The sequence below is a fragment of the Heptranchias perlo genome, chromosome 14 (genome assembly GCF_035084215.1).
Source record: "Heptranchias perlo isolate sHepPer1 chromosome 14, sHepPer1.hap1, whole genome shotgun sequence".
NCBI classification, from domain to species: Eukaryota; Metazoa; Chordata; class Chondrichthyes; order Hexanchiformes; family Hexanchidae; genus Heptranchias; species Heptranchias perlo.
Window position 1 is genome coordinate 60,859,203 of NC_090338.1, and position 15,805 is coordinate 60,875,007.

The 15,805-nt window shown below is 40.2% G+C and overlaps 1 protein-coding gene across 1 annotated transcript; it reads left to right on the forward strand.

Moving 5' to 3' along the window:
• Window positions 1–253: 253 nt before the first annotated feature.
• Window positions 254–11,694, forward strand: LOC137332171 (oocyte-specific histone RNA stem-loop-binding protein 2-like). The gene is made up of 7 exons (XM_067995876.1): window positions 254–324; window positions 1,861–1,974; window positions 3,869–3,952; window positions 5,203–5,370; window positions 6,180–6,329; window positions 7,731–7,848; window positions 9,748–11,694. Exons 1-7 carry the CDS (start codon window positions 284–286, stop codon window positions 9,871–9,873), a joined length of 801 nt encoding a protein of 266 aa, XP_067851977.1. The 5' UTR covers window positions 254–283; the 3' UTR covers window positions 9,874–11,694.
• The last annotated feature ends 4,111 nt before the right edge of the window (window positions 11,695–15,805 follow it).

A 15,805-nucleotide genomic window follows, 5' to 3' on the forward strand; every position in this document is an offset into this window, starting at 1 on the left:
TTTGTACATTTTAAAAGATCAGTTTAAAAGATCAGTCACTGATGTAATATTATTTCAGTGGGTTGGCAATGTTTAACAGTTTAATGTCTCCTGAGGTCTTTATGCTAAAGTTTGGTGTAGAAAAAAAAATCTTATGACCCCTTGCCTTGTATTATGGAGCAGTCCAATAGGCTGGGTTGTGAGGCAAAGCCCACCCCTTGTAGGTGGTGAGGTATTTAAAGGCTGCAGCTGTCATTTAATAGGAATAGTAGAGTGAGAAAGGGGGGGATTTTAAAAAAAAATAATGCAGGCCAGCCTTCATGGTCACAATTCACATGCAAACAGGTTATAATGATATAGTGTTTACCAACTAGCTTTCTTGTTTTAAATTGGTTTGCAAAAGCCTTGTTTAATTGGCTTCTTAACATTTGTTGATAGCCTCTTTGAAATAGGACTTGATATCTTGTTGAGCCTGAGTTTGAAGGTTATACAGCTAAGTGCAGGCCAAGATGATGAAACAGTTTATAGACAAAATAAGTTCTATATTGCTGGGAATATCATGTGTATGGAATGTAACCAGTTAGATAATGTAGTAACAATGTTAACTTCTACAGTGTTGCTAACTACCTGTAGGGGTAGGGGGCTAACTTAATGAAACTTCATCCCCTTACATCTTTATCTGTGGTTAAATACCTCCTTGGGAGGTCAAATAGATTGGAAAGTGCATGATTGTGTATACTCTGTTGGAAAGAGTGGGCTGATTGCTCACTTCTCCTTTTGATATGTTATCCTGTACTAAGATCTTGTCTTGCATGTTTCATTCTTTAATGCTTTTATTTTTACTGATATAGTTTGAGAGTTTGACTTGGACCACTGAAGTTTTTCAATATTGTTTTGATGTGATAGGATAAATGCTGATCCAAAGCAATCTAATCAATTCTGGCCCTGCTGCCACCTAGTGGATAGGGTAGCAATGTAGTGGTTGTTATTAACTTAATTGTTACTGTGCTATCTGCTAGAATATGTTTATTGTTAAAAGAATTGATGGAAAGATTGTGGTCAGCTGAAATTCTTTGATTGCTTAACAGTATGCTAATTTATTTCAGCTTATTTAGTTTTGCTTTTATAACACCTGATTGGTGAGTATGCTACTGCATTCTCCTGGTGAAGTGACTTGCCTCCTTTTTATCAATGATGCCATTCAAGGTGTTTTAGAATGGGTTGGCCTTTTGCATGTGCACAGCCTTGAAAACCTACAAGTTAACCTTTTGCTCTGGCAACACCTCTCTAGGCACAACTTGCATGCAGATTTGCAGACTCAAGCTGGTGACTAAGCTCTCTGGCTCTGGTGCCTGTGTTCTGTGAAGCTTTTCTTCTAATTAAAAAAATAAGTTAGCATTCTGGCCTTTTCACCTCTTGGGCATGGATTCAAATCTAGTCCATAATGACTAGATGAAAGTCACCACTCCCTGCTGGCTGCAATATTTCCAGGTGGCATAAGTTTGAAGGAGTGTCGAACCAGCTCCTAGTGTGTATGAATCAACAGCAGAAAGCTGCTTGTTTTCAGCACACACTGGCAGTAAAATGTCTGGTTTGGGAAATGGAAATATTCAGTGGTTCTTGAAGCACCTTTTTTTGTATGGGAAGGTTTATCTTGTCAAGTTTACTGTACAAGAGGCCTCATTGTTTTATATTGAGATTCTTAGATGACAGGCCAAGGTCCATATCTGAATGTGTTTCAGAATTTACCTGACTTTTTACATTGTTATGCATTCACCTAGTATATCAAAAATCTATTGTATATCCCTTAATGTTTCTTTGATGCACTCTGGTTTACAATTTCACTGGATAAATTGATATTTTGTAACCTGTATTTCACAGCTTCCCTATTACAGATGCCCACTCTCCATGGTTAGACTTCGGAAACATTGGTGCAGCAGTGGTGCCAGATGTTGACCCTGCCAGTTGGGCGGTAAAGAGGTTGGCGGTGAAGAGGTTAGTGTATTATTGGAATGTTGTGATAGACAATAGTGTTATAATCCATCAATGTGCTTAAAACCTGTGTTTATCCTGATTGATTTTTCACTTTCTTAACCCAGAGGTGCTACAGCCAATGGTTCCCATACTACAGCCTTGATTTGAGATCTGTAAAACTGCACAGATTGGGAATTGAACTTGGGGGCCCTCTTGGTCTGTATCCAAGATGGTGACTTAGATTTCCCACCCCTTTTATCCCTCTGAAGATATAACTTGTGTTGAGGTGTGGTCTCATATGACTGTTACTTTCATGTAGCTGTTTATTCTTTGAGCCTAAATGGGTAAATGTTGACATTTGGGATGTGACCTTGCAGGGTGTCAACACTGTGCATTTGAGGCATTGCTGGACAATGCTCGGGACCAGTCTCCCTGGTATCTGTTATCCTGTCTGGTTCTGCTATGGTGAAGCCACAGCAATGCTTCTGTTTTATTGCCCAGGCTGAGATCAGCTAACTTGGCAGAGACCTTTTGATCTTCCTGGTCTGTAATTGCTTAATACCACACTGCATTGACCCACTGAGTTTTTGGGGGGTGGGGGGGAGGATTGAGAGGGAAGCCTGTTAATATTTAAACTTAATTTCTTTTTGGAAAGGGGGAGGGAAGAAAAAGGAACCATGTTATGACAAGAATGGAAGTGTTTTTGGTCCAGTTTTGGCTTGGTTTCCTTAAGTCCAGGCACCATACATTGCAAACAAAGCTTCACTTGAAATGTGATTCAAGTTTTGGTTGTTTGCAAAACTTGAGGGATGAGCCAAGATGCAAGACTGGCTGGTTGTGCATGACAGGCAATTATTTTCAAATGGTCCAGTTATCTGATCCAGACTTTCCAGTAACTTTAAAAAAAAAATAAGTTTGAATCTTTTTTTGAACTGTTGTGGCATTTGAGTAGTTTAAGCTGGCATCACCTTCTACAGTGGTAAAAGAAACATTGTGTATATGCAAGTATTCTACAAAAGAATGGCTTGGCACTAGATTGCAAACTTAAGTCAGGTTGGCTTAGTTAGTAGCACACTTGCCTCTTGTGGGTTCTGTCTCACTACAGACAAGCACATAATCTTGGCTGTCATTCCAGTACAGTACTGAGGGAGTGCTCAATTCAGAAGTGCTGTCCTTCAAGGTGAGATGTTAAACTGCACAGTGAGCTTGTTCAAGTTGACTTTTCAAATAGTAAAAAGGGATTGATAAGTGGGGAGTTCTCCTTCTGTCTTAGCAAATATTCCTCCCTCCAACAATACTACTATAAACAAATTATCTAATGCCTTGTTTCATTGTGGGACCTGGCCATGCACAAGTTGGCTGTTTCCCAAAAATGTGACTGTAATTCAAAAGTAAACCATTGTTTGCATAATATAAAACAAGTGTTTTTGGATATCATGAGGTGCCATGAATAAAAGTTCTTCTGGTTTAAGTAGGATTTCAACTGTAAAATTGATCACTTTTTTTATTTATCCTTTGTAATTTTTTTAATTGCTTAATTTAAACTTAATGAGCCCCCCTGCCACCCCACTCCTTTTTGAAAAAGGTGGGCCAGTCCTGTGGAGGTATAAGAAAGTTCCAGTAGTTAAAAGCTATTCATTTACCCTGGGTGCAATATCAAAAGCATACCTGGAAATTGATATCCAGGCTAGTGAAGATGGTCTCCGAGGCATAGGGAATTGGGACTTGACTATGTCAGTGATCTAAAATTTGGAAGCTGACCCTTCTAGAAGGGTTAAAAAAATCACATCTTGCCAGATGTGTTTTTGTGCTTTTTTTTGAACATTTGAGTTGCAATCATCCTTAATCTATTAAAGTCTGAATTTGTCATTACCATATGTCAGTATTAACCTGTCTGAATTGTCTTGTTCATTAGGCCTGACTCCTGTACACCAAGAACAGCCAGCATTGGAGTGGGTACAGAAACAGAACCCAACAGGGGATGGAGCTGGGAGAAAAGGTTAGCTTGCATGTTTCTTCTCTAAGAAAAATGTAAGGGCAGTAGGTGTTACCCTTGCAATTTTCCCATAGTGTTTCTGAACTTGATTGATCACAAGTTGAAGGCCATCATCATCAATCTTTACAGGGAAAGAAAATCTGTTGGAAAGTTGGTCTTGTGCAGCCCTCAGTGCTTTCCCACTGCCCCCCACCCCGAACTTGGCTGGAGCAGCCACCTCTGTCTGCACCACATTTGGCTAAAGATCTTTCTGCATGTGTGAATATTACGCATGGACACAATCAAGCATTTGTTGCTATCCATTGCTGTACTGCCTGTTTAACCTTGCATATGAAGGAGAAAAAAGTGACCAGCTGAGCAGGATACTGCTCGTTGGTGACTCTACCTAGAGAGAAAGGGCTTTCAGAAGAGGCTGGGGGAAAATGAAAAGAAAATGCCATATTTGTTTTTTTAAACTTTGCTCTTGCGCTGGATGATGTTTCATTTGGTCTCCCATGTTGAATAGGACATTGTTAAAATGGCCTTTGACTTAGTATTGGGGTGCTCTTGAAACAGACAAATTATCTTTAAGAGCTGGATTAAAGCTTCTGGCACACAATGAATCCTGGGAATGCTGTCATCTGTGTTTAGGTTACTTGGTTGAAGATGACTTTGTTGCACCAGGCCTATGCCAATGTGCTGACCTCAGTTATCAAGTGGTCGATGAGACTGACTGTTTCCTCTTAAGGGGAAGCATGTGACTTTCAATTGTGTACATTGGCATGGCTGATTACATTCCCCTTGAAGGCATAGTGGTTGTGAACCCAAGTCCACCCCTGTATGGTGCAGTATTAGTGCTCTAACTGGACAATGCCACTGATCAACTTCATTCAAGATACAAGCAATACATAATGCATCTGAATTTAGCAGCAACTCTGGAGTCCCTTTATTGGTAAGAACCATGGATCTAGGGCAGTATATCTCAGCTATATGAACTGAGTTGTTAGCAGAGTCTGCATGAGAGGAATAGTAATATTCATGGCATGATTTAGTTCACAGAAGTGTTCCACCATCCCTTTATACTTGGACAAAATGCCATCCTGCTCTTGAACTGTCCCTTGCTGCAGAACACACTATTAGTAGTTCAGATGCTGAAGTGTCTACTAACCAGATGATGCCAGGCTGTACTAATAACTGAAAAGTGTTGCTTAAAATCTGAGCCCAGGTTGAATGGTTTTTGGTTTGTTCTTCTCCTTCCCCAACCCCCACCCAAGAAACTACAGGTATTGGAGCTTCACTCCACATGCCTGTGACACTCCAACTGAATGCTATGAGCCTTCAGAAATTGAAACTGATGAAACGGTGCTGAAAAGGCGACAGAAGCAGATAGATTATGGAAAGAACACCCCTGCCTATCCAAGATACCAGCAGGAAGTTCCAAAGTAAGTTGTTTTTTATATAAAGGGCATGTACATATTTGTGGTGAGGGAGGTGTTGAGGTTGGGTGTATAACTATCCTAGATAGTCTGTTTTCACATTGCTTATTGTATTGTACTTCAGTTTTGTGGTGATTTGATGACTAGCCCTGATTCCTGGGGCTGATCTGTAAAGTGCTGGTCAGGATGGTAATGAACATTGTGCAGGGGATAGAGGTGCATGCTGCAAGTGAGGGAGTACTAACTCCTCAGTGAGTGCAGATTTGGATCATTTGTCTTTTTATCATTTTGTATCATGCCTCATCCTTAATTCATGTTCTGCAGCACAGATGAAGTACTAGATTCCTCAACATAATGCCAGCTTTTCTCTGATCTTGAGGTCAGCCCAGAGTTATATAGCATTCTGAAATTACAATAGCATTTATGTTCTAAGACATTGTCTGCACCAGAACAGGACAATATCAAGAACAATTCAGAAATCATAATGGGTAAATGTATTGGCTTTCCCTAAATTACCAAGCAAATTCTTCCTTTCTTCCCCACCCCTGCCATCAGAGTGCCTCAACTGCACAAATATTTCACTTCACTTGCACACTATGCTTATGATTACTTACAAACATTTCATGAATGTCCCTCTATCCTCTGAATTTATGCCCACCAGATATTGATTCCAAAACTTACTTGGGGGTGTGTGTGTTCTGGTCTTTATTGTCTGTCATCTTTATTGACAAATTTGTATTACTCTTAAAGGCTTTTAAAGCTGGCATTACACTTTCTGGTAAAATGGGTGAAGCTGACATGTCAATTTTTTTAAGGAGACTCAGAGTGCCAGGAATACACCCCCAGACTCCCAACAAGTACAAGAAGTACAGCAGACGCTCCTGGGATAAGCAGATCAGGCTATGGAGGAAGGCCCTTCACGCTTGGGACCCACCATTTGAGCAGAGAGATGGCCCAAAGCCAGTGTATGTAAAATACTAGAATTATACTAGATGGTTGTGTATAGGTAAATCTGCAGAGGCAATTAAAAACAAACTTGGACAGCCAGCTGCTGCATATGGAAGGAATAGGGTGTAGTGGCAGTGTCCAAGTTCTTCCTGCTATATGGTGGACCACAATGGAACTGAAGGACTGGAACAATTCTGGTCCTTCTATCTTGGGTTAGAGTGAGTACTAGAGCATATCTAATTCCCATGAAGATTATTGGTCTGATCACACAAGCTGAAATACTGCACATCTCAAAGCACAACAGTTCATGAGCTTTGGATTGGAGCATTTCTATATTACATTTGAACCATGATGATGGAGAGCACTACAAATCAAAATTCTTGGATTGAGCTGATCTCCACCAGGAGTGGGGTGAAGGTGCTCAATTTGGCCTACAGCATTTCTTGGGTAATGATCAGACAGGGATCCCACTCTTATTAACTGTAGTGACCCTTATTGTATAGCCTGCCTACTCAAGGCTTGTAAATAAATTGCCACTTGGATGTGCTACTGGAGGGTGACTCCCTCCATGGAACTGTATTCCAGTAAAGAGTCAACGCCTTCAGGAAGTGAGATAACTGGAGAGGAAGAAAACTGAACACAAAACTGAGATTATGTAACTGAAAAATTCCCCTGCACTATGAAGTTTCTTTGCTACCTGTTCAATCTGTGGCCCTTGCTGATTGTACTCTTCACTGAGGCAGGAACAGTGCTCTGACATCTGTGGACATAGTCTGTGACTCTAATCCACCTATGTTTGGGTGCTTAAATTTAACTTTTAAACTCTGGTGCTTTTGAAAATTCTTTCATATATTTCATGTGACCACAGTAGTAGATGTGGATTTATGCCATGGTTCCCCCAGCAAATTTCTAACTTGGTGTACCTGGTTAGAGCTGGATGTTTCTGCATGGGTCCCTAAAGCACATGTATGCCAACTAACTGCACAGTGTGCCTAATCTGTGACTTTTAAATAAATTACCATTTGGATGAGTTACTGAAGGGTGACTCCTCCCATGTGATCAGCTGAGGTTTGGCACCATCACTTAATGATGTAAGAAGACTCAGCAGAAATGAAGAGGTTATATAGAAAGTAAATATTCAGTAGGTAACTGAAATGGCTTTCATGCCAGATGGAGGAGGAGAAAGGGTTACCTGAAATTTGTTGTGATTTGGTCACTTGTGTTCCTGTTATGTATTCCAGTTTTCCTCTGTTTAGCCTCTTCTGTAAACTTAAGTTTATATAAACTTAATAATAGTAGAGAGTTTCTAAAAATAGACAATGCTGGGTGTGTTTTTACAAGTAGATTTGAGATTTTAAAATGTGCTTGTCTTATATCAGTGTTTTAATGTCTGGTATAATTCACACTTAATGTTTCAGAGCTGGGATAGGTATTTGGACTCCAGTGCATGGGACAGACATAGAAAAGAGACCCCTAGAGCAATGGTTTGGTCCCCTGGGCTATACAAGCATGACTATGAGCAACTCCTTGTCACCGGTAAGCTGCTATTCTGTAGTCTCTTCTTTGCCATTGAAAATGTGATCCAATGTCTTAAAATGAAATCGGGCTAACAGGCAACACAGAACTTGCATTTATATAGCCCCTTTAAAACAGAAAAACATCCCACGGTGCTTCAGAGGCATACTCAGTCAAAAATGGATGGTGAGCCAGAGGAGGAAGTATCAGGAAGGGTGACCAAAAGGTTGGTCAGAAGTGGGTTTTAAGGAGGGCCTTAAAAGAAAAGATGGAACTGGAAAGACAGGGGTTTAGGGAGGGAATCTCTGAGCAGAGGACCCAAGTAGCTGAAGATATGGCTGCCAGTGGTGGAGCAATGCATAATAGAAAATCATCTATCACTGCTTGTATTGGAATGTAATTCAGATTTACAATTTTTCTTCTATACTTGGTTCCATCTCTTCTCCCAGATGGGTGGAGCTTAGACCTTCTGGGCTAGGATAAGTTCAGTGGTTTGTTGGCTTTTAAAACTTTTCCCCTTATCCCTTCTCTCCACAGATTCTTTATTCTGCAAAATATAGTGCCAAAAAAGAATGACTGGGGGAGAGGAAATGTTAGTGGGTGAGGGAAAGAACAAGTGGCAGCTCTTGGCTGTCCATGGATCAGCCTGGAATGCCTTAAAGTTCATATACAAACAAACTGTTCATTCAAGATTGATTTGTCAGTTATCAATACTTTAGGGAGAGTTAGAAAGGAAACTATGCATATTGTTTAGTGTTTCTAAAAATGGACAATGCTGGTTGTGCTTTTTACAAGGTAAATTTGAGATTTTAAAATGTGCTTGTCTTGTATTAGTGTACAAGGTCACTTGGTATGCCCCAGGCCATACCTATAAAGACTATAATTCAGAAGTTAAAGGCTCCCAAGAGGAGTCTACAGCTGGAGAAAGTAACCTTAAGTTGCAGACTGAACTGTAGCGATTCCTTAAATTGGGTGTCAATGCTGCTAAAGTGTTTTTTCTTGTTTGCATCTTACAATGGAGACACGTGAGTTTTTTTATCTGCTGTAAAGCAAATCTAGGTCAAGCAATGATCCCAAGCCCTATTGTCTCATGCCACTGTCTGGTTTTTGACTTGGCAAAAAGCAGCAGCCCTAATTAATAAATAAAGGCTTTGCTGTTCCTGACCTGGTTGTCACTATTTAGTAACTGGTTTATCATGATCTGTTTCTTCTGTAACTTTGTATTCACACACATTGGGATCAGTACTTTTTTAATTTGCCATCTCCATTGACTTCCATCTTGGCAATGATACAACTGGGAGTATCCTGATTTTTAAATGCCCTCTAACTGTTGGTGCCCTTCCATGAATTCTGGTTTGTGGAAAATAGAATACATCTGATTTCCCTGAATGAGAACAGACCCCACCCATTAACTGAAGCAAGATTGTCTTGAGATTGGTAGTTTGAACTACAGATCTCCAATCTTGGTATCTAACTGTCCTTTAGTCTTTCTATACCATACACAACTATCCAGCAAAGAGACTAGTTATCTATCTCAATGTTTGTCACCAATCTGCTGGGAGATGTACAACAGCAGTGTAGGATAATTTCCCTCATTCTTGCTCTTGTCTCTATCTCTAATCTCCTTATCTTCTCCCCCCCCCCCCCCCCCCGATTTTAAAAAAGCCTAGGCTCTACTTTGGTCCCACCAACACTGATTAGGGTAATTGTGGGCATGAACTGTCATCTCATTTATCTAGACTATCTGGGTAAGTGGTTCCACCTAACACTTATTTGTAAATGTGGAAAAAATGAATCAGCAGCTAGGATCACCAGCAACTTACCTGGTTAATAGGATGATTAGTTCTTTATTAAACAGGACTGCATTCTATCTCTGAATGAAGGCTCACTGTACCACTCAACATGCATTGAATTTTACAGATGCCAGATTATCAAAGTCCCTACCCATCTCGTGCTTTTGACTTCTCCCCAAATGGAGATGAGGACCCCTTTGAACTGCTCAGGTATTTAAGGGAAGGTCATGGTAATAACTGGACACCATGGTAATGATGAGCATTCAACAAAACTTCCTGACGGAAGGAACGGACTTCAGTCCGGAGTACAGAGGAAGGATTTGCTATACGCTAAAACAGGATGGGATATGATTTAGTTTGTGGATTTTGTATCTGATTTATTAATGAATTTTTAAAAAAAATTCAGCAGTTTTTCTTCTGGGCTGGTTTAAAAAAAAAATCTACAGCTTGTATTTTCTTTTGGGTGGGTGGGAGGTAAGGAGGACCTCCATTTCCCCACACAATCCCATAATTGCTCTAAACCCAGGTGTTTGCTATAACTCCTCCTAGTGTGTAGCACCTTGGTTAAAGCTGAACCCCACCCCCTATCTATTGGTAATCAAGATACTGCCTTTTGGGTGTGAGCATGGCTGAGATAGACAATATTTAAGGTTTTTAAACTGCGAAATTGCTGAATTTTTCCTCAAGTTGACTTCTGCAGAATTCACATTTACAGATGTCATTGTGATATCAAAGCTTACTGTCTCTGATCCTCATTTATAGAATAGAAATTAAACACACAATGAATTTTTTAAGAAGTGAAGGAACAGAGACTAAAGCCAAGCTCCTGGCTACACCTCCTGTGCTGAAAACTAGTCACTTCATGGTGTGGCAGAAGGAAGAGAAACTGCCCCTTAACAGTTTACTTTGCTACTTGTATGTAACTTGCCATGCAAAAAAACTTGTCACTTTAGTATTTTAATACTCCAGTTTAAGGGGTACAAAAGTGTTTGGCAGAGCAGGAAGGCTAATTTTTCCCCAAACCCTCGTTCACTTAAAAACTTGCTTTCAAAATGTCTGTCCTCCACCTCTCTGTGCCAAGGGATTTTTTTCTTGGAGACAATTTTGTAGTACATCTCTATCAAATTGAGGAGGAAAACTCTGCAAATTAGCTTGAAGACTTGGGGCTGAGTTTGCTTTCTAGAGAATTTTAACACTGGTTTCACATTGTTAATTTATCCTTGTACTAGAGTCTTTCCCTCTTCAATTCTCCCTCCCCAACAAGAGGTTGTACATGCTGCATTCTCAGCATAGCCATCTGATCTCTAGCATCTTTCACAACTGTTCATGGTGCTTTGCAATGGTCTGGGATTTTGACCTCTTGTCACATGTTTGACTTTCCATGCTGGTCAGTAATAGAGTTGGTCCTCCTCATAACACTTGCATTCACTTTTTCCCACCCCCCAACACATACACACTCTCACATTTCACTTTTTGTCTACATAGTCTTTGGTCACTTGAATGAAGTTTAGTGAAACATTAGCAGAGTATCTTGTGCACTCAATGTTTTTCTAAACTATCTTGCATACCTTAATGGTACAAAGAAACTGCCACATCAAAACCTGTCAGACACCCATTCTCTTCAAACACCAGGCCATGTTTCCCACATTGATTTGCCTGTAAACTTTCCCCCACAGCAATTATCTAATTTGGTCACTAGTCAAAATGATCAAAGTCCTGCAAGATTAGCCATATAGTTGAGTCTGGGTGAGTAGTCTGAGCAAAATATATTCATGTTAATGTTGGCTCTTTGCTCTCAGTACAATGAATGTGGACATGAAATGGATTTTGCACATTTACTGCCTCTGGAATTCCTTGGTATTTGCTGGCATGAAGTTGTGTACCAAGTGTCCATGTCTTTTGTATCCTGTAGTCATACTTATAAAAGGGATTAGGATGTGCATGTCACTCCTTGTTTAACTTTTTTGGAGTCTGTAAATGTTCCGTTTTAAATGATGTATTTGATTTGCCGCTATGCTGTAAGGGTGAGTTTCTGTAACTTTGATAAACCAGTAAAAATGATCTGAAGGTGTAAGAGTCTTTGGATTTCTTTTTTAAAAAACTTGGTTCTAAAGTAAGTGTATTGGGGACAGAGTTCAAGTATGTCTCGTGAGTTTGAACAAGACTCCTGAACTTGAAAAGGAGAAGAGGGTGAAATGAGAACTTCCTGTGAGACTGCTCTGTTTTATGTCCAAAGAGCCTCAAATACCAAGCAGTTTGTTGAAATGTCCTCCAATTAGACATTGCATCACAGTTGCCAACTGAACTAAGTGACATTTTTAATTAAGGTGGGGGGAGGGAAGTTAACAGCAATCTCCTTTTTGGCTTGCTGATCTCTCTTGACCTTCAGGATCTGTGTTCCAGTCCAACCTAGACTGATAGCATGAATTTCAGCCTGAGAAAGCTTTCATACCAACACTGATCACTTCAGCAATTCTGGTCCAATGATTGATACTCCAGGCTGAGTTAGTTGACCTCTGCTAGGAAGGTGGCAGGCATACTAAAATTTTCCTTGATGCCAATGAGTTGGCAGGGGAGCCCATGTTCTTCATGTTCTCCTACAGGAGAAGTGAATGGATGCCAAAGGATGGTTTGGGCTCATTGGCAATGCTCAATTGCCATGGTCATTAACTGTCAAGGCTCACATGAACTGACACCTCTGTCCTGGCACCAAGAATAGATAGTGCTGCAGGTCAGTTTAATCTCAACTAATAAGATTAGGATGAACTACTTTTTATAGAGACAAGGTTATGGAAAAAGAACAGCAAGGGGGAGGAAGAGATATGAAGAAAGAACTTGCACCTAATCATGACCTCAGTCACTTCAAAGTGCTTTATAGCAGAGGTACTTCTGAAATGTCACTTGCAGGGAAATCTGGCAGCCAATGTGTATGCAGTAACAAGATAAATGACCAGTAATGTTGGTGGGGTTGGTTGAAGCAATACAGGAACTTGAAGATAAAGGTGTTGGACTAGAAATGAGCTAATCAGTGAGATGCAATGGGACCTGGGTCAGAGTAATAGGTCTAAAAAAAAAATTGCAGACCAGTGGGAGCTATGAGTTGAATAAGATGCAGGTTATATATATTTGTACTTGGGAGTAAAGGGGTTATATCAAAGGCTTGGGTTCCATGGATAAATATAGATTTCAAGAATCTGAAAGATATGGATATTGCAGAATAAAACAAGTGAACAGATTGACAGTGGAAGAATACAAATGATTGTCAATGGGGAAACAGTAAGGGATATTAGCACATGAATAAGAGTGGCACCGCTTGAATGAAGGAGGCCATTTTAGTGTTGAAAGTTACAGAAGCTTCCTCGATAATAGATTAAACACTTAAGGCAAAAATGTATCTGTAGGAGTACCTGGGTAAGAGCCACTACTGGAGATAAATGTTCAAAGGGAAATTATACCAGGATTGAAAAATAGAAAATCTGCCACCAGGCCCAGATGCTGTGCATGCTAGAATGTTGGGAGGGAGGTAGCAGATAATTTTCAAAAAAATCTCAAACCTAGGATTGTGCCAAAGGACTTAAGTGGCAAAAATTACACCATTAATCAAGAAAGAGAAAGCCAGGAAATTAAGGGCAATTAGTCTTTCCTTGATTGTGGATGAACTTTCAGACCATAATACAAGATCGAATTAGGTGAATGGGGAATAGTCAGCATAGATTTGTCAAAAGGAAAACAGGTCACACTTGATTGAACTTTTGAGGAAATTTGTGTATAGTTAACGAATTCAGTGGTTACTGAAAAGGTGCCACTTAAGAGACTTAATGCAAAAATTGGAGGTACATGGCATTAAAAGGGAATGTAATGAAATGACTAAGACAACTTTCATTTTTATATAGTGCCTTTAACATTGTAAAATGTCCTAGGACAAAATGGGGAGTAGGGTAAATGGCTGGATTTGGATTGGTGGGATGTGGATAGTCATGTCTCAGGAATCAATGCTGGACTTGTACTCATGTACATTTTTTATATTTACAAGAGAAATTGACTGACCAGTTAGCATGCAGGAAGATCTAAGACAGGTTACTGGAGTGTGTAGATATCATTTAATGCTGTGTAGTACTCTTTTTTTTTTGGGGGGGGGGGGAAAAGAGAGGGTGAAGTGAATTATAAGAGTGATGGGGATGAGAGGTTAAAGTTGAAGGCTCAAAGCATCAGTTTTTCAACTGCAACAGAAGGTTGAGGAGGAAATCCAAGATTTTTGAAGGAAATGTCACTTCTGGCTGGTAAATTTGATAAGGGGGCATAAACTCAATTATCAGAACAATAAAAAAGGAAATTGATGTTTTTTCAAACCATTATTAGCACATGGAAATGATTATTGAAGCCAAGATGATAACATTCAAAATGGATTAAAAATATAAAATACCGCAGATGCTGGGAACATGCAGATCAGTCAGCGTCAGTGAAGAGAACAGACGTTAATGTGTTAAGTCCAGACTCCTCTAAGGGCACACTCTGTTAAATCACTTTAAAACCAAATTGGGGAGGTATTTTGAAGAGGATATGGAGAAAGAACAGGGAAATTGCATTCAAGCTCCAGTTAGTACAGGTGCAATGAATGGGCCATATGGCCTCTGCTGTTAATTTCGATGAAGAATGGCTGTGAGGAAGAGGGTACTTGCCATTCCATTCTAAGTAATTCTATTTTCAGGACCATAGTCCTACTGTAGATTTAGCTGCACTGTTGCCGGTCAGCCTGCACTCACACCTTATCCTGACAACTCAGCTCTAGGAGTAGGTTCCAATGGTGCCTATAATCTTTCAATCAAATGGCACTTCACACCTGTTGCCCTTAATTGTGTTGTCCTCACTTGTAGCTTGGGGCTTAATTTTCACCTGGTGTCTACCTTGATGCTTCTCCTCTGTCCAGATCTCTTCCTATTACTGCTCAACCAATTACTTTACCTTAACACTGGGTTCTACCTTTTTTCCCCCCTCCAATCTTCACCCAATGCTCAGAACTTCTGGTCAACCTGTCTCAGGAACTGAGTTATCCAAAACAAAGTACTAGAATTGATCAGAGCACATAAAACCAAGGATTGAAAATAAAATATAGTGCAGTATGAACAAAATGGCCAATGTATTATCAGTTAAAACTTGTGACTGGCATTAATTTGGGAGAAAAAAGGCTGGGCCAGTGGAAAAACAGACTAACTGTTTGTCCAGTGGTGATTTCCAGTTAATTGGCTCTTGCAACTTGGAACCCACATTGGCTTGTTTCCCACCCCTAACAAAACATGGGCTTCAGTCACCAGAATTATTGTTTTTTTTAAGTAAACAGAGTATTTCTCCACTTTGTTAATGAGGTCTCCTGAGTTATGGGGCAGACCCTAGAGCTGAATTCCACTTTTTCTCTGCTGCTGTGGGTTAGTGCTCTTGTGCAATGCCCATGTCTCCATGACAGATTATTGCAGTACTCATCCTGGAGATGCTGCATATTCCCTGCAGAGGAGACTAGAAGGCATAAGCTGAACAGTTTCACAGTGTCCATCTGAGGCACTAGATCCTGAACAGACAGCTGAAGCCCTCTGAGAACAGAGCGAGATTGTGCTGGTGTGCCAAGGGAGATGCATTAGGCAAATGCCACCAGCCAGCTAATTTTTTTTTTAAATCCTAAAATAGACCAAGTGCCTAGAGTATTGCTCATACTGGGAAAGAGCAACTGCATGATGTCAGTACTGCTTTGTGGAGCAGTTATAGATGATACCTAGGCACACTGCCAGACGCCTGGTGAGTGACTGCCACTTAGACAGAAACAGTACGCCACTGAGATGGTGCTCCAGAGCACAAGGAGAGTTCCTCTCTGAATACAGCCATGTTCACACAGTTTTTACTTAAAGTAACTGTGCCAACTAATGCCTCATTCTACTCCACGAGTAGTTATTTTAAATGAAACAGCATTGTGGATTTGAGCCTCCTAAACACTTGTACTGCAAATCCCAGTGAATGCAAGGACTTGTCATTGTATATGTACTTGTATTCCACCCAATTGTCTTCTCTCCTACACTGAAGGAAGTGACTCATTGGTTCTAATGGCAATGCTAGTCATTATGCACAAGCTACACTGTCAGGAGAGGTTTATTTGATTTCAGGAAGCATCACAACCAATCCTGATTCCGTCCTTATGA